This window comes from Psammomys obesus, unplaced genomic scaffold (genome assembly GCF_907164565.1).
Source record: "Psammomys obesus unplaced genomic scaffold, mPsaObe1.curated_primary_1811, whole genome shotgun sequence".
In the NCBI taxonomy this organism is placed as follows: Eukaryota; Metazoa; Chordata; class Mammalia; order Rodentia; family Muridae; genus Psammomys; species Psammomys obesus.
Window position 1 is genome coordinate 11,824,322 of NW_026591086.1, and position 26,289 is coordinate 11,850,610.

General features: G+C 43.7%; 1 protein-coding gene across 3 annotated transcripts in view; it reads right to left on the minus strand.

The window, feature by feature from the left end:
• Nucleotides 1-267: 267 nt before the first annotated feature.
• Lrch1 (leucine rich repeats and calponin homology domain containing 1) overlaps nucleotides 268-26,289 on the minus strand; it is a 175,625-nt gene continuing 149,603 nt past the window's right edge. For 2 of the 3 annotated variants that reach the window (XM_055609683.1, XM_055609681.1), the window contains 4 exons: nucleotides 24,428-24,537; nucleotides 23,643-23,780; nucleotides 20,781-20,858; nucleotides 268-1,344 (listed from right to left, as the gene is read on the minus strand). In XM_055609683.1, coding sequence (XP_055465658.1) covers nucleotides 1,234-1,344; nucleotides 20,781-20,858; nucleotides 23,643-23,780; nucleotides 24,428-24,537 — 437 coding nt within the window. In that variant the 3' untranslated portion in view covers nucleotides 268-1,233. Of the gene's footprint in view, nucleotides 1,345-7,496; nucleotides 9,413-20,780; nucleotides 20,859-23,642; nucleotides 23,781-24,427; nucleotides 24,538-26,289 lie in introns of those variants that run through there. The other variant, XM_055609682.1, reaches the window with a different exon arrangement.

The following is a 26,289-nucleotide window of genomic DNA, read 5'->3' on the forward strand; positions in this document are numbered from 1 at the left end:
AACACCGGCAGTTTTAAGAAGTGCTGGTTTCCTGGCTCCAGCTCTTATAACCCTTTTAGTTTGACAGTTACCTTCCATCATCTCCATTTCCCCGTCTGCTTCCTCAACATCTACCTTTGGTGCTAGACGCTCCTCAATTATCCAAAATACAGTGCAAAAATTATACTTCAGGACATATGCAGAACACTTCCCACCTCTGTGTTAAAAATGTGAATGTTTTGTGCATAGCAAAAGAAACATGGATTCCAAAAAAAAAAAAAAAAACTGTTCACATTTCATCTTCAAGTTTAATATGTCTTTTTTTTTTCACATAGCTATTTACATATAACTTTGGGGTGCTCTCTTGATTTCAGTCTGTTTATTATATTGGGGGACGAGAGGGCTGCTGGAATGTGGGCAACTTGATGGAATGCAGAAATATAAATAAGAACGACGTTCCACAAATGAAAAGGTGGATGACACCTCCCAGAAAACAGCTCTCCATCACAGAAGCACGTGTTTCTTCCTTAAAATTTTCTTTTTCTGAATCATATACACCAGGAAATAGGAACACTGAGACCTGGAACTTCGACACGCCAAAGAGGCTGGAAGATAACTCAGTATTTATAATATTAAAATAAATCGTTTAACCACAAAAAAGCAGTAATAAAATAGTTTCCTAATTTACAATTTGCATCCAAAGGATGAATAACGACTCGCTAATAAATAATATTTATATAAATATTTTGTATGTCGAAAATAGTTTTTCAAAAAGGCAACGGTCTCAAGAAAGATCTTGAAAACTTTTGGTGGCAAAAAAAACCCAGAAAACGGAAACAAACAAACAAAAAAACCACCCCTGATTGTATCCCCCTCCCCCAATGATTCTGCAAGGAGTTTGGTTTCTTCGGTAAAACAGATGCGGCTCACTGTGAAACAGTTGTGCTTGGCATTTGGTAATGGCAGTTGGTGAGTGTGGAAGGGATGAGGGAGGGAGGTTGAAAAGGCAATGGTGTGCTATTCAGTTCTCCACCAGCTCCCTTACTGGCTGTCAGATAAAACACATCCAACCCAAACCCTGGAGGCCAACTCTAAAAGGTCCTGAATCCTCCCTTCTGCTGAGTCCTCGTCAACGCATGCAGCTTGTCGGAGAATTGGCAGGAGTTGAGTTGGGAGCTGGTGTAGATGCCGGGAGCAGAGACCAGCGTCCCTGCTCCTCCAAGTCTGAGCCCACCCAGAGGAAAGGGCTTGCCCTCATGTGAACAGGGCTTTGGTGACGGTGAGGTCCAACAGCGCTTGAACAGTCATGCCCACTTTGACCAGGCCTTTCTCTTCAAGGATGTGATGAGGCAGACAGAGCTTTTCCTAAGAGGAAGAAGAACAGAACATCAGCTTCCGGGAGATGGGGCTAGGACGGTAAACCATCAATGCCGGATGCGAGCTGGGTTGCGCACCATTGCAGCACTGGCTCCCCCGTCTGTGTGCCTTCCCCTGGACAGCTGAGGCCCTTTCTGAGTGTGCAGAGAAAATGTTTTCTCGTGAGCAGGTTGTTCCGGAAAGCTTCTTATTCGTCCCCAAATCTATCGAAACACGTAGGAAACTCCTCACTAAATAACTGAGGGACCCAGAGTAAAAAAGAAAGCACACACCAAGAACATCATCTCTTCCAGCCTTGGCAAGCAGCGTTGCAAATAACCTCTCGTGGTTTAAAGGAACTCAACCACTCACTTACACAGGTAGTGACAATGACCGCCAGCCTTGATTTAATTCATTTTACGTTCTGTGATTTCTGAAGCCTGTCTGTGCTGGGTGGCTGGTATCCTTTCTTTGTGGTTTAGATACCACCTTATAAAAAAAAATTTTTAAGGTTTTACTGTTTTGAAAGGCTGTTTCTATTTTATGTGCACGAGTGTTTTGGCTGCATCATACCCATACCTGGTGGCTGCGGGTCTCAGGAGGCAGTGGATTTCCCAGAGCTGGACTTACAGGTGGTTGTGAGCCATCATGTGGGTGCTGGGGACTGAACCCACTTCCCCTGTAAGGGCAGTTAAGTGCTCTTAACCACTGAGCTATCTCTCTAGGCCCTACCCCCCAGTTTTCTGTCTTTTTTTTTTTAACCTGTGCCAGCCTGTGTGAGTTTGTGGGAGTATGTGTACATGAGCTCAGTTGTCCATGGAGGCTGAGCTGGAGGAGCTGGCGTTAAAGGCAGTTGTGGGGTTACATGCCCGATGTAGTAAGAGGAACTGAATTTGGGTCTTCTGCTAAAGCGGTACATCTCTTTAAACCCTGAGCCCTCTCACCAGCCTCTTCATAACCTCTCGTGTTATGTAGATGTTAGGCATCTCATTAACGCAATGATCTCTCTTCTAAGGATCTTCCATTAACCAGGCGAAGATATACGGGGTATACTCCTCTCACGGTCTACTTCTGATTGTGGGAAATGCTTTATGCATGCTACTCAAGGAAAACGACCCAGGAGCCCTTGCGTGTGCCACTTTTCATAGGCCTCAGCGCAGTTTACAAAATAATACGAAAAGACATTTCCCCTTCTGTCATTTGGCCCTAGTCTTTTACCCAGAGGGTTCTCCTGTATCTTGTTAGGTGAGAAAAAACCCCACAGCAGACATTTTCACTTACGTCAATGATGGCAGACTGCCTACAGCCCAAGGGTTGGTCTCTGTCTCTTTCATTTTTTTTTCCCCTTCTATATAACAGATTTTTTTAAAAAATTCTTCCCCAATATCTTTAGAACATGTTCTCCAGACCCTGGTAATTTCTATGAAACTGGTTCCTCCCCCACTCCTCTCCTTTCTTCCTTCCCTCCCCCTCTCTTTCCTTCAGTCGCCGAGTGAGATCACGTGGTACTTGTTTTTCTGTGCCTGGCTTGCTTTAACTTATATATAAGGCCCTCTAGGTTCCTGCATGTCTAACAAGGGAGTTTCTTTAGGAAGACTGAGCAGCCCTGTTGCCTAGCAGAGTTTAAATAGGAACTGCATTGGGTGCAGGTGGATTGTGTTAATTAGCATCAAGCCTATCCTGGGAACAAGACTTCGTCCTTCTACATAACCTTGATGTAGGATTAGACCTTCCTGATGACGTTTGACCACAGTCTCCTTACGAATCACTACAGGCCCTGTGAGCAAAAGATCTTCAAAGGTATGTATGGTCTGATATGTCCAGAAACTTGTTCCACATTCTCAAAAGTGTGTCTCCACCAGAGCGGCCTTCCCCTCTTCTCCCTAGTTCATATGCCTTGCCTGAATGAGAGAGGCTTAGACCAAAGGCCTTAGGAAGTGGCCACACGTGGCCACGTGAGAACGACTTTACCATGCCTTCGTGTAGCTGTGGAGAATCAGAACATGACCATCTCCTCTGTAATGTATGCCGCAGGCATGTGAGTTTACACTGCCAGTCAGTCTAATGGCCATGTCCGTGTAAGAAAGGATGGAGGCTGAGTCACGAGCCAGGTTGGGAGGGATGGTGACTCAGGGGGCATGGTGAGGGGACATCTGTAACTAGATGACAGTGTCCTCTTCTGCCACCATCTGCACTGGCCAGGAAATCGCTTAGCTCTGTTCTTCCTCTGCCACAGCTGTTTAAAGGGGCAGAGGTAGGTCCCCCTCATTCTTCTTAGCTTCCCCAGTGGCCATTATAATTTCCCAGTAGGAAATTATAAATGTTTAATACACCTAAGCTTCTGATACCAGGCATTATTTTGGAAGAGAGAGAATGAGAGAGAGTCAACATTTCACATCATATGCTAACATTAATTAAAAGTTACTACAGTTAAAAAAATTTTTAAACCTCTACATGCCTCTGAGTACAAGGGAATAATAAATATTTCTAAACTAGTATGTATTTAAAGATAGATAGATTGATTGATTATGTGTATGTGTGCCTACATGGAGGAGTATATGCACACAGATGCCGGAAGATGTTGGATTCCCTGAAACTACAGCTACAGGAGGACATGATCTGACCCATGTCTGCAAGAGCAGTCTTACCCACTGAGCTATCCCTCCAGGCCTGTAAAGAAATATTAACAGAGTGCAAAGAAAAGATCAAAAACATTGCAAACCTAAAAAGTGAAGTTTCCGTGTGAAAGGTGAAAAAACAAAAACCTCACTTGATGAAAAGATAAACAAAGAAGTCTGCAAACGTGTATGTTTGTATCAAGTTACAAAGGACTTGGTGTGCCACAAGTTCAACCAAGATACTGAGAAAGCACTATGTCCAGAATGCAGGAGGTGGGGCCGAGAGGGTCAGAGGTTTAACGCCTGTCTGTGCTACATGAAGCTCTCTCAATCAGTAAAATTTCACAGTAGCTTTTGCTTAAGGCAGTGGCAAGACGTTCGATTCTCAATCTAACCCACCTACGTCACAGCTTGGCCCACGCACATGCTCGGTACACTTATATCAGCCCACAGCTGGGCCAACGCTGTCTTAGCATCAATCTTATTCTATAAAGTGCTGGATAGCTCCTGCAGTTTGTTGAGTCCTATACTGAAAGGGAAAAAGAGGATAGTCTTTCAGAATGGCACCATCTTAACCACAGAAAAATCTTAATTGAATGTCATTAGGTCAGGGACCACCTGTCAATACAAGGAGAAACATACCCTTCATACCCGTCCTTTTTCTTTTCATTCAGGCCCATCCAGAGATAGCCTCAGGCCATGTTGATGGCTTGGAGTCATCTAAGAAAACTCGCCTCGAAGGCCAGAAACCCTATAAAAACAGGTCACAGGGCTGGAATGGACGTGGGATCTGCAACTCCTGTCCATCGGAAGGACAAACCCAGAGATCCTGCAGAAATGGGGAGCAGGAGATACCGACTTGAGCATCTCCCCACAGTGGGCTCAGAAGGTGGAAGGGATTGGAGTTGCTGTGGATTTACATCAGGGTCAAGAATGGCATAGAAAAACCAAGGGCTTTCAAGAGCCAGGCAGGTCAGGGGCCACCTCAGGCGAGCCCTGTCCAGAAGAGACTTAAAGCAGAAAGAAGCGCACGGTTACTGACTTTCCATGAACTAAAGCTGCCACTGGGTATCTGAGGACTTGTTAAAAATGTGACAGAGGGCACCCAATATATCTGTGGGCACCCTGTGCTCTTATCTTTCAAGCAATGAAATCACAAATATTATCCCGCTTATCAACAGACACCCGGGTGCTTTTCAGAGCCGGTGCTTTCCATTACTTCCCCAGTGGTGGGATCGAACAGGCTCTCCCATCCACGCTCTTCGGAGCCACAGCAAAGAGAATCAGAAAAGGCAGGCAAGCAACAGGAGAACAGCTCTAACTGCGGGAGAAAGGCTGGACTGCTTCCCCCGCTGGCTCTCCTCTCCCTACCAATTTCTCATGATGTCTATAAATAGCTATCCCTACTGCTGGCCCAAAACAAAGTCCTGCACACCAGCTTATTTGCCTTGGTTCAGCCTGTACTTTTTTTCCTCTTTTAAGGAAACATTCTGTGACTGAGTTGTGTGAACTGTGAGTGTTATTTTAATACATGAGAATGCAGGTCTAGTTCTGCCCCAGGGTCAATCTCTTTCGATTTCTCCCCTCTATTCTTTACTTGCACGGAAGCTATTCTTCTCTCTCTAGAACACATTACCCACACTCACTCTTCCATCCACTGCCTTGCCACTCACACCTAGCTTACACATCTTTCTAATCTTAGTGTAGACATTACTGTTTCAAGGATCCACCCGGCCCCCTCATGAATACCATGCCCTCTGTCTATGTGTTTCACAGAATCCAGTAACTGAATCATGTACTGACTCTTACTGAATCACTCTTTTGTTTTCTAAGAAGCCATTTGATCAGGGGTCCACAAACTAGGACCTGCGAACTAATCCGAATCCTGATCTATTATTTGCGAATAAAGTTTTATTGGCACACAAAACTCACTGACTCCTGTATGGAGGCATTCATGCTTCAATGACAAGCTGTGTAGTTGCAACTGACACCATCACCCAAAAAAAAAAATCATAAAATATCTGTCATTTGGTCCTGTCCCCAAATGCTGAAACTTGGGTATGGACTATAAACATTCTGAGGACAGGGGCATGGATCCTGGGCACTATTTTATCTGCAGAACCTCCCACAGGGGCCAGTACACAGTTCACATTCAATACACAAGGAATAATTGAATGAATCAAGAATGAAAAAACATCGATGGGAAAGCCAAGAACTAAAAGGAAAGTAAAACACAGACAGTCTATCTACCTAAAAGGCTGTCTGTTGAAAGGAAATTTTGAAGTCTCAAACCAGCATTTAAAATCAAACCCCCTGAAAGAAAGTTATATAAAATATTTTTCAGGAGATGGGGGGGGGAGGGGCACAGCTTAGAGGCAGAAAAATTTTTACCTAACCTATAACCACTTACTCTCAGGCTCTTAAACTTTTAACTCAGACTGGGTCTGGTGTGAATTCTGGAGATAATCCACTAACTCAACAATTTTTACAAACACATAACATTGTGATATCAAGTATATTTACTTAACTACAATCACTGATAAAAACCCTACTAAATTGTTCTGCTTTGGGATTTAATGAAGTGTTTTTTTTTTTTTTTAAACCGGCTCCTTTCTGTAGTGTTAAGGACAATGAAGTGATGTGGATCTAAAGGCCAGAAGGACCAAATAGAGATTTGGCTGTCATAAATGCTGGAAATCCTGACACTAAGTCAAACAGTTTTCTACCAGTCTCAGGAACCGAAGAAAGAGATACAGCGTAGATGGCTCCCTCGAAACAAAAATGTAAACAGCTGTTTCTCTTTATCCTCTATTAGCAGGAAATACTTTAAGAAAAAAACCAAAAAAACACTCTTTCCTATGAGACGATGGAGGTTTGGTATGCGGGACAAATCATATAACTGAATCCCTAAAGGCAGATTAGTCAGCTGTCCCCAGCTGGGCTGCAATGTCAGGTGTCATGTAAGCTCACGAGCTGGTGTCGGGCACGGTGGAGGAGCAGCGCAGAGAAGCCTCGTGTTCCAAACGGAAATTAACGGCTGGCTCATAATAAGCAAAATGACTCACTCGAAGTTTTGCCTGAAGGGCTGAATTAATTATGTTCTGTGGGTGACCATACTCCATAATGAAAAAATATCACACAGCAAACCCCAAGGAGAGGGGCACATTAAAGTGTAAATAAATGACATGAGAAATGAAAAGCTCGGCCAAGGAATCCTTGGGATGCCAGGGGAGAAATATATGGAAAGATAATGCTGAAGATCAAATCTGACCTCACAAGACTGTTTTATTACTCACTTGATTTTTTTAATTGACGGTGGTTTTCCTTGAGCCAGCAACCCAGTACGTTTTCTCTTTTCTCCCTTCCCCCACCATAAAGAAGAGGGAAAAACCCCAAACAAATTGTGGTGTTCATTGAAGGAAACTCCCCATGCATGGCAGAGCTGGGTGGAAATCCCAAGAGCCACTCTGGGTACCCATGAATAAATGCATCAACGGGCCAACGGGGGGGGGGGGGGGGAAAAAAAAAGGCTTGGATTAATCACCCAAATTGTGTTTATTAAGCAACTTACGGCTCACGGTGCTCACCAGACACTGTACAAAGGGATTTTATTGTTACAGATTGAGAAATACAAGATAGCACCAAAGGCAATTCAGGAAATCTGTGGTTATTTAGACACAACTCATGTCCAGCAACACACACGTACCCTGTGTTCACCAATCAACACAAAGCTGGGAGGAAAAGGCTCACACAGTCTAACATCTCAAAGAATGGTTCCTTTTTTAAAGAAAAAAATCAGATCTGATTTAGCAGCAAGGAATCTTTATAAATATATCCTTTCAAGTATGGAGGGATTTTCAGAATCTCATCTCCACTGTTCTCATGAGTATGTTCAAAAAAAAAATAAGATACTCTTCTTTAGCAGCCATATCAGAGGAATGTCCGCGTCTCAGCAAACTAGACATTTATCTTGAGGGCATTAACTCCATCATCTTCCCAACCCAAGAAGCAGTGTTTGGCAAGAAGGAGAGGAAACAAAGCAGCCGGTGGTGGCCGGAGCTTGCAGCAGGGACTTCTCATATTCTAAAGAGCATCCCAGGGATCGGCAAGATCTGCACCTACAGCAAAGTGTAACAATTTTTTTTCTTTAATTAAAAGCTCATCACTTTGCTCCAAAAGGTAAGAGGCTGCTATGTAAGCCTTTAAAAACTGACTTAAAAAATAAACAGTTGGCTCGTTAACATCACTGGAACTCAAAGGCCAAATGTATATTCCAAGTAAATGGAGAAACAACATTCGTCTAAATAAGAGCAATCTTATTATGGGCTGCTGCTATGGTAACCCAAGGCCCCAGTGCCAAGGATGTTCCAAGACTCTATAGATTTATTCAAAATTGAATAGTCAAATCCATCACATTCCGGATCTGCAATTATGCAATATACCAACAAAGTAAAATGACCCACCACGTTATGCAAAAATAGAAATCCCTTCTAGAAAACCCTTCTCTCGGCTTCAGAACAGACCTAACAAAAAGGAAAAGCCCTGCAAAGCAGATCCGCCAGATGGCGCTCTAACAGGAAGGCACTTCCTCATATGAGAGGGCATGCTCCCAGGGACCAAGGTGGCAACCCTCCTGGGTGCCCTCCACAACCCCCTTGCAGCAAACAGGGAGGACTCCAGTTAACCAGCCAGCAAAGCAGTCATTCTCCAGATAAGACTTCTCAGCTTGGTCAACAATGGCATCATTACAGATTTGTATAAATCATATTGGACCCAAATGCTGGCTTCTTGTCTCTGCAAGGCAACAATTCCCAGTCCTACAGCTCAATTCCCAGTCCTGAATTAGGACAGGAATCAAGTATCAAGACTCCCATATGCTAAATCCAGCCTGTTCCTGTCCTGGTTCTCCTTACCCCCTACCCAGAGCAGTAAAGGCTCATGGGAGAGATCAGGACCCGCAGCACCATTGCTGAGGGCACTTTGTGCATGAAGGAGCATGAGGTATGGACTGACAGGCTTTGCTGTCACTGTTGCTTTTCAGTTAAATACAAGAAATTACCCAATGAGAACTGCATTCTACAGAGTTTGTGCTTCTGGAAAAATCTGGTTTGTAAATGTTGAACTTCAGAACTTGATAGCTTACTGAAGAGATGACAGGGATGGGAGTTTGCAAGGCAAAGGCTCCAATGGAGGAAGGAGCTGGGATGGACCAGGGTGCCAGAGCAGAGAGCATTTGGATGCGCATGCGGGGGTTACGCGGACAGAGCATTCCAGTGGTAAGTGATATAGACCAGTATTATAAAGAGAACATGGACAAGACAGAAGCCTATAAGGTCCCTGGAGCGGAGGGCAGAAGTTGATTGTGGGGGTTTCTCCCCGAGTGCCAGCAGAGTGTCAACAGTCTTTCGAATGTGACGAAAATCCAACAGCAGGATGTCATACGGAGAGCAGAGGTCGGCCTAATCCAAGGGCAGCCATTAGAACAGAAAGAGACAGTGCAGACAATTAACAACACACGGAAGAACAACTGGAAAGAAGCACACATTTTTTGGTTACTAGCAAATAGCAGGAGTCAACCCTTATTTCAAGTACGTAAGTCAAGTCAAGATTAAAGGCATGAACTACCATACCGGGTCTGAACCAGGATTTTAAGGCATGGAGCTCAAAATTAACAGTAATTAGAACTGAAATGCCAGTAAGAAAGAAAAGTCGTGTTTTGCTTTCAACTTAAAGACTGATGATTTCTCTGACATTTTTCACAAATACAATTTTCAAGTGAGCAAAGCATTTAAAATACGTATTATATGTATATAGGGATATTTTTATATACCTTGCTGGAGTATTAGCCTGTTATTATAGCTTCCTTGGCAAGCACAGCAAACTCGGCTGAAAGGCTATTCTAAGTCCAAGGGCTCATCCTGCCTGTAACCTCTGGGTTTGGCCTGACCACCTCAGGAAAGACACCAGGTGGGCTGATGATGATACAAATCCCTTATGATGATAGAGATGCTCTTAACAGTAACTTAAAGATTTATGTGAATGTTGTGTGTGTATCCATGCGGAGTGTGTGTGCATGCATGTGTGTTGTGTGTGCGTGCACACAGTATCCACAGAGGCCAGCCACAAGAGGGTGACGGATGCCCTGGAGTGGAATTAGACTCTTTTGAGCAGTCCTGCCTGCATAGGTGTCGGCAACAGAACTCATGTTCTCCTGAAGAGCAGCAAATGCTCTTAACCTGTAAGCCATCCTTCCAGGTCCAACAAAAGACATCTTCGTATTAACCAATCACATTAAATCTACCCAATCTCACACGTTTTCTTGGTGGATCTCAAAGATCCAAGATACCGCTGTTAAGAGAGCTCCCAAGAATGAAAACAGCCACACACAGTAACCTGGATCTCACTGGGGAGCAGATGCTAGATCAAGGCCTGCTAGGTGGGAAATAGTGGGAAATATCCCCTTCCCACAGAGAAGGCTTCCACTGCAGGGAGAACACGCTAGTACTATGCTGTACTTGACCAGCAAAACCTAAGAAAAACAGACAGAAGGGGCTTAAACACAAACTGAAATGTGACTTTCTCGGGGAATTTCCATGGCAGAGGCAAAACACTGACAGGGGTGCTGGCACTCACTGTTAATCCCAGCCCCTGAGAGGCTGAGAGTTTGGGGTCAGCCTAAGATACGTAACCAGCCTCTGTCCAAAAAAACAAAACCAAGCAAGAACACGAAGGAGTACATCAGTCTTGTAGCACTGTGGGGGAGGGGGCCAGGCTGCCTTGCAGTTTTGGGGGTACATCTTCAGTGGGGTGGGTACTCTTAGAGGCACACTTTCGGGGAAAGTGAAGGGCTCAGAGCATCCTTTCCATTGAAGAAACAATCTCACCATGCCATAGAGGCTAAGCCTAATTAAAACAGAGTCTCAGGCTCCAGTCAGTTGTTTAAATCATGACCTCCAAGGAAAAAAAAAAAACAACAAAAAAAAAAAACACAAACGATCAGACTAACTAAGCCTGGTTGTGAGGCCAGTCACTGTGCGGAATGTGGTGAGCTGCTGCGGCCACCTAAGAACTGGTCTCTGACTCAGTCCCACAGCACAGAGCCTGTAACTGCTTACAACACCAGCCCTCAAAGTGAGGCTAACCACTGAAGAAATTTCTGAGAGAACTGGGGTTTCCTGACCCGTTGCTCTTTCCCAAATTTAGCATTAATGAGAGGAATTCTGAAGTTAGAGCACTCTTTTTTAATCCCTGAGGATTAAATCGGAAAACACCAAAGCAGGGAATCTGCAGAGGCTGAACACCCTCATTTTTTACAGAATGCCTGTAATGACTGAAAACATCTGCAAAACACTTAATTCACTCAGAACTCGTCTGAGGCAAATCTTGATTTAATTTCTCATTATAGCAGAAAAAAAAAAATCACAACCAGCAGAGTCTATGAAATGAGCTTGGATTAAACACAAGTATGTGACTGACATTGCTAGGAAGGACTGACACAGACTCTCCAAACGCGGTGGGCTTACTCCCTGAAAACAGACACAGACCTGGCAAGAGGCCTCGTTTTCACAGAAGAGCTGGATGTCTGCCTGTCTAAAAAGAATAAATGATTATTTTTTGGGAACAGAGTCTCCTGGAATTCACTATGTATACCAGACAGGCTTTGAAACCATAGAGATCTGCCTGCCTCTGCCTCCTGAGTATGTGCCATCATCTACATTATTTATGAATGTTCCTCTGCCATGTTAGCTTCTGTGCTTCATACGTGTATATATAATGGACTTTGGTCATATGTACCCCTCCAGTTGGTCCCCTTCCTCCACGCAAAGGACCCACCCCCTCTACTTTCACATTATTATTACTGTTGTTGTTGTTGTTATTTAAACCCAATTCTAAGTAAAAAAAAACCAAAAACAAAAACAAAACACGCAGTATCTATCATTCTGAGTCTGGCTTATTTGCTAAATGATGACGGCCAGTTCCATCCATTTCTTGCACAATGACGTCAATTCATTCTGCTCTGCTGTGGAAGGAGAAGAACACTGTGCAGACGGTTCACATTTCCCTGCCCACTTGACTGCCGATGGGTACCTAGGCTGACTCCACACTTGCCTACCGGAAACAGTGTTGCCACGGGTGTCCAGGCGTCTCTGTGCAATTCCGGCCTGGATTCCCTCAAGTGTGCACCCAGGAACAGTATAGCTGGGTCACATGGAAGTTTTCCAGATTTCTGAGGAACTGCACAGTTCATTGATAGTTTTAGTTATAGTTTTCTTGAGTTTTTGGTTTTGGTTTTTCGAGACAGGGTTTCTCTGTGTAGCCCTGGCTGTCCTGAACTCGATTTGTAGACCAGGCTGGCCTCGAAATTACAGAAATCCACCTGCCTCTGCCTCCCAAGTGCTGGAATTACAGGCATGTGCCTCTGCCCCCTGTTGAAGGATATTTGATCCCATTGTGAAACCAGAGATTGTGAGCTGTAAAAATCCACCTTTCGTTTGGTGAGGTTCAGCACCTAACACACATCTTTAATCTGCTGGTGGGAATGCAAACTTGTACAACCACTTTGGAAATCAATCTGGCGCTTTCTCAGACAATTAGAAATAGCGCTTCCTCAAGATCCAGCTATACCACTCCTAGGCATATATATCCAAAAGAGGCTCAAGTACACAACAAGGACATTTGCTCAACCATGTTTGTAGCAGCTTTATAATAGCTGGCTTCATAATAATAGCCAGAACCTGGAAACAACCCAGATGTCCCTCAGTTGAGGAATGAATACAGAAACAGTGGTACTTTTACACAATGGAATACTACTCAGCAATTAAAAACGAGCATGACTTTTCTTATCTGTATCACTTTAAGTGTTTCTCAGGCCTGACTGCTCTAGCCAAGAAGTTAAGCACCACAGTAAGCAAGAGTGAGAACCCTTGACATCCCTGTCTCGTTCCTGATTTTAGAGGAAGTGCTGTTATTATGTTAAATAGGATCCTTCCGATTCTAGTCTGTTTGGTTTTTTGTTTGTTTTTAGCTTTTATCATAAAGTGATACTGAATTTTGTCAAAGACTATTTCTGCATCTACTGAAATGTCCTTGTCCTGGGTTTTATTTACATCCCATGTCATACTTATACTTCAGCATATACTGACTGCCATATGCTGAACCACACTTGCATCCCTACAATGACACCAGTGACACTACCCCAGTCGCCTTTATAGTGTTGACTTTGTTTTACTGAAGAAAACTGTGGTTTTCTTACTGTGTTTTTTCTTACCAATATGGCTGTTTGGATAATATCAGCTTTGAAGAATGACTGGGAATTGTTCCTTCTCTTTCTATTTTGTGAAATAGGTTGAAGAGTATTTGTGATGGCTAATTTTGGCTGTCACCTTGGCTTACCTGGGAAGAGGAAACCTGAATAGAGGAATTTCCTCCATCTGACTGGCCTGTGAGCACGTCTGGGCAGGGGATTCTCTTGATTGCTAACTAGGGTAGAAGTGTCCGGTCTACTGTGGATGCTGCCAGCCCTGGGGAGGTGGGTCTGGGCTGTGTAAGAAAGATGACTGAATGAGCCAGTGGAAGCAAGCCAGTAAGCAGTGTTCCTCCATGGCCTCTGCTTCAGTTCTTGCCTTGAGTTTCCGCTGTGGCTTCCCTTGCGGATGGCCTGTAACCTGTATGCTAAGAAAACTAGTTCCTCACCCGAGCTGTGTTTGCTCAATGTTTATGGAGGTTTAAATAATAATGGCCCCCAAAGGTTCAAATATTTGAATGCTTAGTCAAAGGAAGTAGCCCTATTTGAGAAGGATTAAGAGGTGCGGCCTTGTTGAAGGAAGTGTGTCACTGGAGGTAGGCTTTGAAGTTTCGAAAGCCCAAGCCAGCCAGCAGGGCCCACATCTGTCTGTCTCTCTGTCTGTCTAGCCCTCTCTATCTCTGCCTGTAGATCAGGATGTAGCTTCCAACCACCTCTCTAGCACCATAATGACCCATACACTGTCATGCTCTCCACCATGATGGACTTTAGTCCATCCTTTGAAACTATAAGCAAGCCCCCAACTAAATGCCTGTCATTAGAGTTGCCTTGGTCACACTGTCTCTTCACAGCAATAGAACAGTGTTTTATTACAGTAACAGAAAGTAAACTAGGACAGAAACTGGTACCAGGGTGGGAGACTGTTGTGATGGACCTAACCATGAGGACTTTATGCCCTGGACTATTTTGTAGGAGAAAGGAAAGTGTTCTGAACCTTTGTCTAGAAAAGACATTGGGTGCTCAAGTTCAATAACCTATTCTGTGGACTTGGCAGATGATGCTAAAGGATGACACTGAGAATGGAGGCCTGACTTGTGACGTTCCAGAAGGAAGTCTGAGATTCCCTCACAGACTTTATTTGGGCTGGCTGTGTGATATTTCCAATTAAGAATCTGTGCTGTCTGGTCAGCTGTGATCAACAAGTGAGTCGAGCTACGGAAATGAAACATTTGCTTTGCTGGGACAACGAAGGCTGGTTATCTGGGACTGAGAAATCATCTGTGATTGAAAAAGATTATCAGGGGCTGGAGAGATGGCTCAGAGGTTAAGAGCACCGGCTGCTCCTCCAGAGGTCCTGAGTTCAATTCCCAGCAATCACATGGTGGCTCACAACCATTTATAATGAGATCTGGTGCCCTCTTCTGACCTGCAAGTGTACATGCAGGCAGAACACTGCATACAAAACAAACAATCAAATAAATAAATAAATAAGAAAAGAGACTATCCCCCACAGGGGTAAAGTCTTCTGGGATATGCTGTTGAGGGTCAGCACACAGAGACTGTGGTCCAGTCCAGGGGCTAAGGCTGAACACAAGTTTGGCAGCAGAACTTGGTAAATAATGTGTCATGGTCTCCCATGTGGTCGTGATTTTGAAGGCATGAAGGTGTCATGGAGAGCAGTGAGGCTTGATACTGTGTGGCAGGGTCAGGATCTCCCTGCAAAGAGACCAGGAGAGGCCACTGATGAAAGGAGACTCCAGGTTTGAAGGGGAGATGGAAAGAAGGCTAGGATACATCACTAGTGAAGGCACAGCCTCAGCTGCAGTGGAAATCCTCGGATATTAGAGGTGCCCAGGACCATGGGATGTCTGCCAAGGACAGTGGCAGGTGTGGAATGGAGGCAGCCTGCGCCCACGAGATAAACTGAATGTACTGTAAAAGGGCAGAGTCAGAGACTTAGGACCACCTAAGCCCTCTGGAGACCAGGAGATCATAAGTGAGTCCCAGATACTGGGCCGTGAGCTTTCTAAATTGTTCCATTTGGGTTTTGCTTTGATCTTATTGTAACTTTACTCCAGTTTTCCCTTTTGGAATAAAAAGGCATATAACTTACTTTGGATTTTACAAGACCCCACAGTTAGAGGACTTTGGAGTTTCAAAGAAATGTTTGACTTGTAAAGTAAATTTTGTTTTCCTTTGTTTGAGACAGGATCAATCTACCCAGCCCTGGCTGGCCTGGGGCTTGCCATATCGACCAGTCCTGCCTCAAACTCACAGACATAAGCAGGCTTCCGCCCGCTGAGTGCTGGGTTAAAGGCACGTGCCACTGCGCTTGTCAGAGAGCTGAAAATTTTAAAGACTATGGGAGTTTTAAAGTTGTACTGTTTTATGTTGTATTATTAGCATGAGATTTGGGGGACAAGGGAAAGTCATATGCTTCCAGGGGAGACCTACTGGTGGCTTGTAAGTATACTTGGAAAGAAGTAACCTCAGTTGAGAAATTGCCTCCACCAGACTGGCCTTGGGGATGTCTGTGAGGCATGTGTTAACTGATGTAAGAGGGGCAAGTCTACTGTGAGTGTTAGTATCCTTGGAGAGGTTGGCCTATGCTGTGTAAGAGAAGTGTCTGAGCAAGCCAGTAAGCAATGTGCCTTCACAGCACTGGTTCTCAAACTGTGGGTCACGACCCCTTCGGGGGTGCAAACAAGCCTTTCAAAAGGGTCACCTAAGACCATTGGAACACGCAGATATTTACATGATGATTTCCAACAGTAACAAAATTACAGTTAACAGAGGTAGCCATGAAAATCATTCTCATGTCGCCACAACACGAGGAACTGTATTAAAGGGTTGCAGCATGAGGAAGGTTGAGAACCCCTGCTCCACAGCCTGTTTCAGTTCCTGCCCTTCCCTCCGGGATGGACCACTACCTGGGAGTTGTAGGATGAAACGCACCTTTCCTCCCCAGGTTGCTTTGGTCATGGTGTTCACCACAGCAACAGAAAGCAAACCAGGACGCTACTATTGCTGGAGAGTCTAAACTCTAAAAGCTAACTGTATCTAGGCAGATGTTCTATTTAGAAAACTGGAATGCATTTACTTAAACATAATTTAACTTCCAAAATCAACATGCTTGTGTTTTTGTTGAGAGTATCACAGATCAGTATGTTGGTAATCACTCTAAAAAACGTAAAACCAAGTACCTGGTACTTAGTGACCAGGTACGGTCTGGTGGGGTGAGGAGAGAGATGGAGAATTTCTAGTTCTCTCTAAATATAAAAGCAAGAACTGCCAACTTCATGGGATTATTGGGCAGCTCATCAATCTACTTTATGTACTTACACAATCTGACTGTTATTAAAAATTGGGTCTCTATTGTAAAACTTTCCTCTAGGCTTAAGTCATCGCCAACAACAACAACAAGAACAAAAACATTTAAAGAAAGGTGGCTAGCCATCTTGAAAAAAAAATAACTAAATGAATACATCTGAAATGAAACTTACAATGTCCTCATATCTAAAATTAAATAAAAATCTAAGCTTAAAAGCTGCTTTTGGGATGATTTGTTTGCAGCTACCCATGGAGACAGGTTGGAAGGCTACTGACCAGAGTTGTGGACAAAGCGCACACCTGGGAAGGGATGCGCACATGAGTGAGTGCATGGTACTTAGAACACTGACGGGGGTGAAGACATGGCCTTTAATGACAGCTAGAGGGGTTCTGATACTCTCTTCTGGCCTTCATGAGCAACTGTATCCGCACACGCTTAACCTTCACACAGACCCTCCTACACGCTTGTAATTAAAAAAAACAAATAGCCGAGCTATGACCGTGCACACCAATGCACGCCTTTAATCCCTGCACTTGGGAAGCAGATACAGAAGAATCTCTGAGTTTGAGGCCAGCCTGGCATATACAGTGAGTTCTAGGATAGCCAGGGATACACAGAGAAACCCTATCTTGAAAAACCAAATAAACACACAAACAAACAACCAAATAGAATTTTTACAAAGAGAAGAGCTGATTTAAACGGTAGGTTCTTCCAAAAGCATGAGTTTGCAAATCGGTGTAATAAGAAACCTGTCAGCTTGTATTTTCTTATCCAACTACAGAATTAACCAGTAAGAGTATAGACTGAAAACAAACATGCCAACAATCTCATTTCCACCCTTCAAAGAACTGTTGGTATTAATTTAAAGTGATCACTAAAGTCATGGATTTGTGGGAAAATGAGACAAACTTGAAGAAGACACTCATTTCTCCTAAAAACGAAAACCAAACTATAGTTTCAATCTGGCATCCCTCCTGAAGGGACTGGGCTGCCAACAAGGCAAGAAGGCCACTACCTGCCAACGTGTCCACGCCCACTGCCGGCTGGGTCAGTGTCTTAACTTTCTTCTCTGTGTTCTCTCTAGACAGTAATGAATGCCAAGGGCAGGAGACTGAGAAAATAAAGTACCTTTCTGATCCAAGCTCCAATTCCCACTCCTCCACCCCCACCCCCCACCCCGGTAAAAGAAACTATTCCTAGAGAGTCCTAAGACCATGGTTCCTTATTTTAGATTGGGTGGAAACATTCTCTGTGAACCGAAGTCATCATAACCATCCCTCAGAGACCTCTCTCAACCTGAGAGACTTATCAGTGATATTTCTAAAGTAGTCCAGACGTGGGATAACAGCCAACAAAGAACCTGCTACACGCAAACCAAAGGAGAGGAGAACCAAGCTGCCTCAGCAATGACAAAGGAAGCTCATATGCGTAAGTGGCTTCATGGGCCCAAGAATCTTGAGTGACTCAAATTCAAATGATTTAGGAGCCCACCAAACACTGTCCTGTAATAGAAGTTTTGTTTTCCTTGTTTTCAACTCAGTTATGTTATGTAAATATGGTTTTGTTTTAAACCCGAGTGTGGGATCTTAGTTTGGGCTTTAGTTTGTCTACAGCTGCTCATGCAGTAGAGAGAGGCATGGTCTGGGACTCTGAGGGATATAAATATAGGAGCCCGGAGAGAGAAAGTGTGGCGCGTGGTGTTGGCTTGTGGGTGTTAGCAGTTTGGAGTGAGCAGAGACCGACAGTATGGCTGTGTTTGCTGTTGACAGAGATTGGGATAGCCCCAGGGGAACCCATCAACCCGAAACAGCTGGAGAGGTAATGGGGTCTGTACCCCCACTCCCCACTAACCTTCTCTCTCCTACCTAGGGTTGGGGGGTTGGAAGGGAGAGGCGTTAAGGAACCCCAAATAAAGCAGAGTTTTAAAACGAGCACAACACTGTCCTCCAAAGATAAATACAAATGTGGCTGCTGGCCTCAGCCCCACACAGGTTACCACTGCTGCATGATAGTGTCTACAGTTCAGAATCTAGATGACCAAAAGCCAGCCCAGAACCACTCTTCCCAGCATACGGTCGCGAGTGGGCTTACTGTGTCCACGTGATAGTCTCATGAGTCGAGATGCTGCCTTACCACATCCCACAGAGGCACGCTTCCTGGATAGTCAACAGCCTACAGTCTGGTTCTGAAGAACAACTGTTCAACTGTACATAAATATTTTACAAATACTGACTAACTCTGGGGCAAATACCTAAGGTGAAGGCTCTAAAAAATAGAAAAAAAAAAAACCTATCAAAGTAATAACGGTTTTAAACACTGCTCCCGTCCCATCAACTGACTTTGCTCGGAATCTGCTCAGCTCTTGCACCTACCCCTACGTAGCTGATAAACTGCACAAACTTCTACGTTGACTTGAGGCTGTGCTTCCAAACGTGACTCCACCACAGGACAGAACTAATAGAGTCTCAGAGAACAGACGAACTTCATGTCCTATCCCTGAATGGAACATTCCCCCATGCATCTGAGGTGTAAACACTCTGTTGTGAGATGTAGGAACAATTTCCTTGCTAGTTTCCTTCCAATGGGGGCGTTTTCAGTTTTCCACTCAAGTATGCCTTCTTTCCTGAAAATCACTCATAATTTTAAAAATGACTTAAGTATAACCAACTGGGTCATAAGATTCTAACAAGTGTCATTAACTTCTCCTCACTCTTCTTGGGAATTGTAAGTTGTCTATCACTGTCAGGGGTACCATGAGAGGGGTGTAACTGAGAAATTGTGATGTCCTGCCCTTTTTATGGTAATTTAATTTCCTTTTTTCACTTTTTTTCTCATGGCATTCATGTTTCATTTTTGTTCAAGGTAAGTCAAGAGACAATGACAATAATGATCCTAGAATGATCCTGCATATTTCATATGGGCTTCCTAGTCCAGATGCAAATAATTTATCATCTGAAATTGGCTTGAGAGTTCCAATTCAGGGAGGGATTTCCTCCTAGCTCACAGAAGAATCAAGTTATCAGACAAATTGTATTTTCACAAATACCTGAAGCCAAGAGTGTTTATGCAATATTCAAACACACACAAACAACACAGACTGACAGAGTTGAAAGCAGAACTGACCACAAAGACATGTTGGCCAGTTTGTAAAAATTAGATTTTGTTCTTAAGAAATTGAATTGATAAATTTCTTTTCACTGACACAGCTTGTTGTAAGAACACTTTTAATAATATTCTCCCTTTTCTCAGCACTGGAATCCTTCTACTAACTTCCCTCAAAGCCAAAATAAGGCGGGGGGGAACTGGGCTAGGAAGAGAACGGTGCAGCTGCGGCACCAATTTTAACAACCTCGTGTAGTATATGTTGAAATGTGATTCACAAACTCAGAATTTGTTTTTGTTTTTAAGTTGCTTTATCTCTATCATTAGGAAATACAGAAGCCATAAAAAATGTAATCTCTACTCACTTCTCTTTATCATAATGATGAGGGACATCTTAATTTGTACGGCTTCGACCTAAGTCCTGAAGTTGTTTTATATTAAGTTAAATAAAGTAGTCTCTATAAACTCCAAGCACCTGCCTGAGGATGCTCTGGGACTGAGCCTGGGACAGGGAGGAAGCAAACTATTTAGGTAGGTGGGCTACAGACAACTGTGGGCTACAGAGAACTGAGGGCTACAGACCACTGTGGGCTGCAGAGAACTGAGGGCTACAGAGAACTGGCAACTGGGCTTGACACAGACTGAAGGATGAAATGAGAATGTAGATAGTTAGCTCACTACAAAGCCACATGCCTTCTTATCACCAGTGGTAACAACATATTTTTAAGGAACATTTGTTTGATTCATATCTTAAAATGCATCTGCTGGAAATGAAAGCAATTAGTAGGTTTTGTAAACCAACCCAGGCTAAGGAAGCTGCATATCCCCAATCTGTCCCTCTTAGCTACTCTATAATCAGCTGATATCAGCACTTTTTGTTTCAAATTTGGAATTTCACATTTCAAAACATTAAATGATTTTCCCCTTTTCCTTAGAACTGAACATCCTTATGAGACCACTTTAATTACACTGTAAAAGGACAATTTCAGTTAAAAAAAAGTATGTCATTTATTCAAGACTATTTCGTGAAACTAAAAAAAGAAGATGCAAAACAAACAAACAAAAAGATGCGTATTCAATGGTTCAAACAGCTAGACTGATGGTTTTTTTTAAATCAAAACGTGGCCATTTGAACTAAGTCTGCTGTTACCTCGGGAACGCCAAGTTTTCTGCACGCTTCCAAGAAGTTTTCCACATTCCTTCTGCACTTGGCCATGCTGAGTTTGGGCTAAAAATGCAAACGTAGAAAAACAACATATTATTAAGATAAGTTATCCAGAAACATCCATCTAGAGACAAAAAACTTAATATTGTGGGTCATATTCTTAGACTGTGTGGGCATACAGAGCTAGACATATGTCTATATATGCGTGTTAGCTGTTTAGATAAACGCAAGTATGTAACTTTAATATGCACATATGTGAGTGTGCATGACAGGTTTTCTGCTCCCACGTCTAAGTATCTGTGTATGCGCACATGTGCACACACACACACACACATTTCTGTGGGACCATATAGTGGGTATAACCTGTTTCAGTTCACCTAAAAATATACCATAGGCATCACCTTTCTCTAAAAGGTATTTCGATACAGGGTTAAAATCCATGAGGCTAATTGTCTCCTCATCAAAAAAAAAAAAAAAAAAAAAAAAAAATAGATTTAACCCAAATCTTCCCACTGCTGCACTGACCTTCACTTCAGAAAGTATAGATGGATAACAGGTTCATTTGATTCATACGGAAAAAAATTTTCAACAGCAATTTTAAACACTTGTGGATTGCTTGGCTGTTCCAGGACAGCCAAGACTACATAGGCAAACTCTGTCTAAAAAATAACCAATACATACATACTTACACACATGCATACATACATAGAAATCTTTAGACCTCTGCATTGTGTTGAGTGATAGAATTCACTGTCTTTCTTTAAGGTTGCTAGAGAAGCCACATTGCCCCCCTCCCCCACCATCATATTTCTGAGTCAAAAAGGGTGGTCAAACTTTTGAAAGAAAAAAGCAGTGTTAATAGTATTGAAAAAAAAAATCAACTGACAGTTGAAATGAGATCATTAGCTAATTTTTCTGCTGTCGGGAGAAAACAAAGCGGGATAAACCTGCCGCAGTGAGAGCTCCCTGATGGAGGAGCTCAGGCACTCCACACAAGTGGTCACTCAAGACACACTGATTACATGGCTGAAACTGGACCTTGAGATTAGTGGCCCTGCTCTTTATAAACATGGACAGTAGCAGCGGCTCATGTTTACACGTCCTGTCTCTCTAGCACCTCATTTCATCTTCTCAAGAGCAGGTCTGTTTCAGAGAAGGGCATACCAAGCTAAAGACAGGATGCAACTTGCCCAAAGCTTTTAGACACAGGTCTGGAATCTTAATCCGTCCCCTCATCTTTGCCCCCAATGCTTCAACTTTCCCTGACACACCAAGTCTGTTGAAAGAAACTCTCTCTGCTCTGGTTTCTGTAATCCTCTGTGGGCTTCAAAGACAAGCCTATTTCTGAGTCCTCCAGTCTTGCAGGCAGGCTCACAAACTGCCCCTGTAGCTTTCTTTCACCTGCCCCAGGCTCTGTGATATCTGACAAGGGTCAGGGCCAAGATTATAGCTTCTTGGAAAGCACCTGCTTGGTAGGCAGAGGCCCTGCTTTTGATCCCTGGCAGAGGAAGGAGAGGAAAGAGAATGGGGAGGGAGGAGATGAGCCAGCTGAGTGATGCCCTAATCTGTAGGTTATACGGGTACTTTCTATATTTTTATATCTTCATAAACTATTGTAAAATCCCCAACGGTGTTTTAAAAAAAGAGACCCCAACCAGTAACTCCAGCAGTCGGGAGGTTGAGGTAAGAGGAGTACAAGGCCAGGGCCAGCTTGGCTTATCTAGTGACTACACAGTAAGACCCTACTGAGAAAAAAGCATGAGACAGTCCTTTTAGAAAAAGCTGTCAACCAGACAGCCTTCTGAATTAACACCTCATTGTTTAAATATCCCTTTGTGTGGGCTGAATCTCTGGGCATTATGGCCTTTATTCCACCTTATCAGTCGGTAACTTATTTTTAAAATTCTTTTATTATTATTAATTATTTCAATTTATATCTCAGTCGTAGAGCCCTCCCTCCTCTCTTCCCAGTCTCACCCTCTCTCCTGTATCTACTCTACCCCATTCCTCCCTACCCAGACACCCCAGCTCATCTATTCACATGGGGACTGAGTTCCTCTTCCTCCCCTGTGGCCTGGTAGGGAAGTCCCATCAGGGAAAAGTGATAAAAAAAAAAAAAAAGCAGGCAACATAGTGCATGACAGAGATATGCTGGTGACCCTACATGAAGCCTAAGATGCCCAGTGGACTTATCTTCTTGGGGTCTGTGCATAGTAGGTCGATCAGAAAACTTGGAATAGCCATACCTGAAGACTCAGCTATACCACCCCTGGGCATACACCTGAAAGATGCTCCGCCATACAACAAGGACATCTGCTCAACCATGTTCATAGCAGCTATGTTTGTAATAGCCAGAAATTAGAAACAACCTAGATGTCCCTCAACTGAAGAATGGACAAAGGAAACTGGTACGTTTACACAATGGAATACTACTCAGCCATTAAAAACAAGGAAATCATGAAATTTGCAGGCAAATGGCTGGAACTAGAAAAGATCATCCTGAGTGAGGTAACACAGACCCAGAAAGACACACATGGTTTATACTAACTTACAAGTAGATTTTAGTCATACGGTACAGTAGAGACATACCACAATCAGTAACTTCTTTAAACACCACACCTGAGAGCTATTTTTCTGTTTTTCCCATTCTCGTTTTTTAATCATCTCCCTTTAGTGACAATGCTACCTCCTCAGACTCCCTCCATTGCTCTGTTCTTCCTGTTGCGTGGGGTCCAGTGGAACGTGTCTGGGGTAGGCTGCAGGAGACCCAACTGACATCTTTAGCCAAACACCCTATGCAAAGAGAGCCCGCTCCATGCCAGTTTTCCTCCATCTGGCATTACTTACAACCGCAGGGGAGGGAACATGGATGCTGGCGACAGATCGCGGACGGATGTGGTTGGCCAGGTGGCAGAGCACGACACCGTCCATGAGCGCCGCCCCCAGGTCGTCATGCAGGGTCACCTTCAGCCTCATCTCGATGCTCTGGAGGTGGGAAGCAGAAAGGAGCCAGTTGCTATGGGCACCTCGGCACGTTAAGGGTTAAACGCAGCTGTCCATATCTATGAATGGAAGTGCTACTCTCCCTGCAGGGACAAGGGCGAGAATGTCTGGCAGCGGGGAGAAGGCTCTGTCAGGGAAGTGTCGGCAGGGATTCAAGTTTGACACAAGAACCTAAAGAGTCTGGCATGGTAGTGTATGCCTGCAATCCCAGCGCCGGGGCAATGAACTCTGGAAATGAACTAAGCTAGCCAGCCAGCTTAGTCTGGTCAGCAAGGTCCAGGCCAGTGAGAGAGAGAGAGAGACCCTGAATCAAAAACAAAGATGTACACGGCAACCAAGGAGTACCTGAGGTCATCTCTTTGGCCTCCACACAGCCACACACACTCACACACACTCACAAACACAAACACAGAAAGAACCTCTGGAAAACATTCGTTGTCAGTTAAATGTTTTCAAACATATTCTTTCAAACCCTCCGTTTAAAGACAGATTCAGTTGTACTGAAGTGTTTCAGTTAAAGACTACAGAACTAAAACCAGGATGTGTGCAAGGCTTCCAGGCCAGCCTTTTCAACACGCACACTGCTGCTTTGATTCTGAATGTCACGGCCACATGTCACCGCCCAGTACCTCGCGGAGCTGCTCCACCAGCTCTTTCTCTTCTCTCATCTGCTCCATTTTCCTCCGAATCGTAAACTGTGGGTCTATAGATTCCAAATTTCTCTGAGGTCTTAGAAACACTGTAATAGAAACGGAAAAAGAAATCAATCTGTGTTGCTACACAGGGCTATCTATGTCTATTTCAGTTAAACAAATTGCTTATTTATCCCAGATTATATTTATCATTCACGAAAACAGAGAAATTCCAGATTCATAGCAAAAGTTTCATATGAATACTCTAAGAAAGATTCTCTGCTGAGTCATTCTAGGTTGTGTGTACTACAAAGCTGGTTTTGCGGTGACAACAAACTGAACTGAGGGACAGGCCTCATGGGGTGGAGATGAGACCACGCTGTCACTCAGACAAATGCACCATCTCTCTCACTTTCACTGTTATCTTTTGTCCTAATTGAAATTCTAATCATCAGCTTTATCCTTCTTTAAATGTAAATAATTTCGATCAAATAAGAAGGTATTAGAATTGACTTATATGTTAAAAATGGGTGCAGAAAACACCCTCCATCAAGAACTAAGCCATGATGCTCTGGACTACATATTTGTGAACAGAATAGGAAAATTCTGCCTTCTGTCCCATTGCTGGCGAGGTGTTCAAAAAGCCAGCTCTTTACAGATAGGTACAGATTACTGCCAGAAGGGCTGGCCGGATTACAGATGGCTTCATCGCCACTGGCCTGAGGTCCTTAAGGTTTCCTACCAGAGCAGTGACTGGAGCCAGTGCCTGGTCTGAAGGAGTTAAGAAAATACATATAGTTATGAACACTGTCTGCTCTTCCGGGGGACTCAGGTTCAATTCCCAGCACCCACATGGTGTCTCATACTTATTATCTGTAACTCCATTTCCAGAGGTTCTGATACCTTCTTCTGGCCTCTGGGGGCACCAGGGATCGACATGGTAAACAGACATACATGTAGACAAAATAACGGTGGGTATAAAAGTAAAAACAAATAAAATGTTTTTTAAATTAAAAAGAAAATAAAATATACACTGTCCTGGGCTGGGTGTGCAGCTCAGTAGTGGAGTGCCCGCCCAGCATATATGAAGTCCTGGGTTCGGTCCCCAGCACTGTGCAGAACGGAGCAAACAAACAATGGGAAAACCCCACAGAAACTGTAGAGTCTAAACTTCTAAGCAGTAACATCAACTGGGATGGTTAAAATATATATCCTATATATGGCTTTCCATCATCTTTGCACCCATGGAGGCACGCCAGGAACAGGACTTCTAAAAACCACGTATATGAGGAAGGCTGTGTTTGCAAGGCCGTTCTTGCTGACTATAAGAAGAAGGGATGTCTCAACAACCCATGGCTCTTCTTAAAATTGAAGGTGTATATGCCAGAGATGAAACTGAATTCTCCTTAGGCAAGAGATGCACTTAGGTATATAGAGCAAAACACATCCTAGTGATTCCCAAAGGCAAACTAAAGAAAACCAGAATAATCTGGGGAAAGAGAACTCTGGCCCACGAAAAGAGAGGCGTGGTTTGTGATAAATTCCCAAGCAATCTTTTTGCAAAAGACTGCTGGATACGGAATCTGTGTGATGCTGAACCCCTCACAGATCTGAGCTAGTGAAAAGTAAATAAATAAAAGCGGATTTGCAGTCTTATAAAAATATTCTACCTGTAAAGAATTTTACATGTAGAAACTTACAGACTGGGCATAGTGGTACACGCGTTTTATCCTAGCACTTGGAAGGCAGAGGCAGATGGATCTCTGTGAGTTAATGATCATCTTGGTCTACATAGTAAGTCATACACCAGCCAGAGTTGGACAATGAGGCCCTGTCTCAAAAAGGGGGCGGGAGGTGGG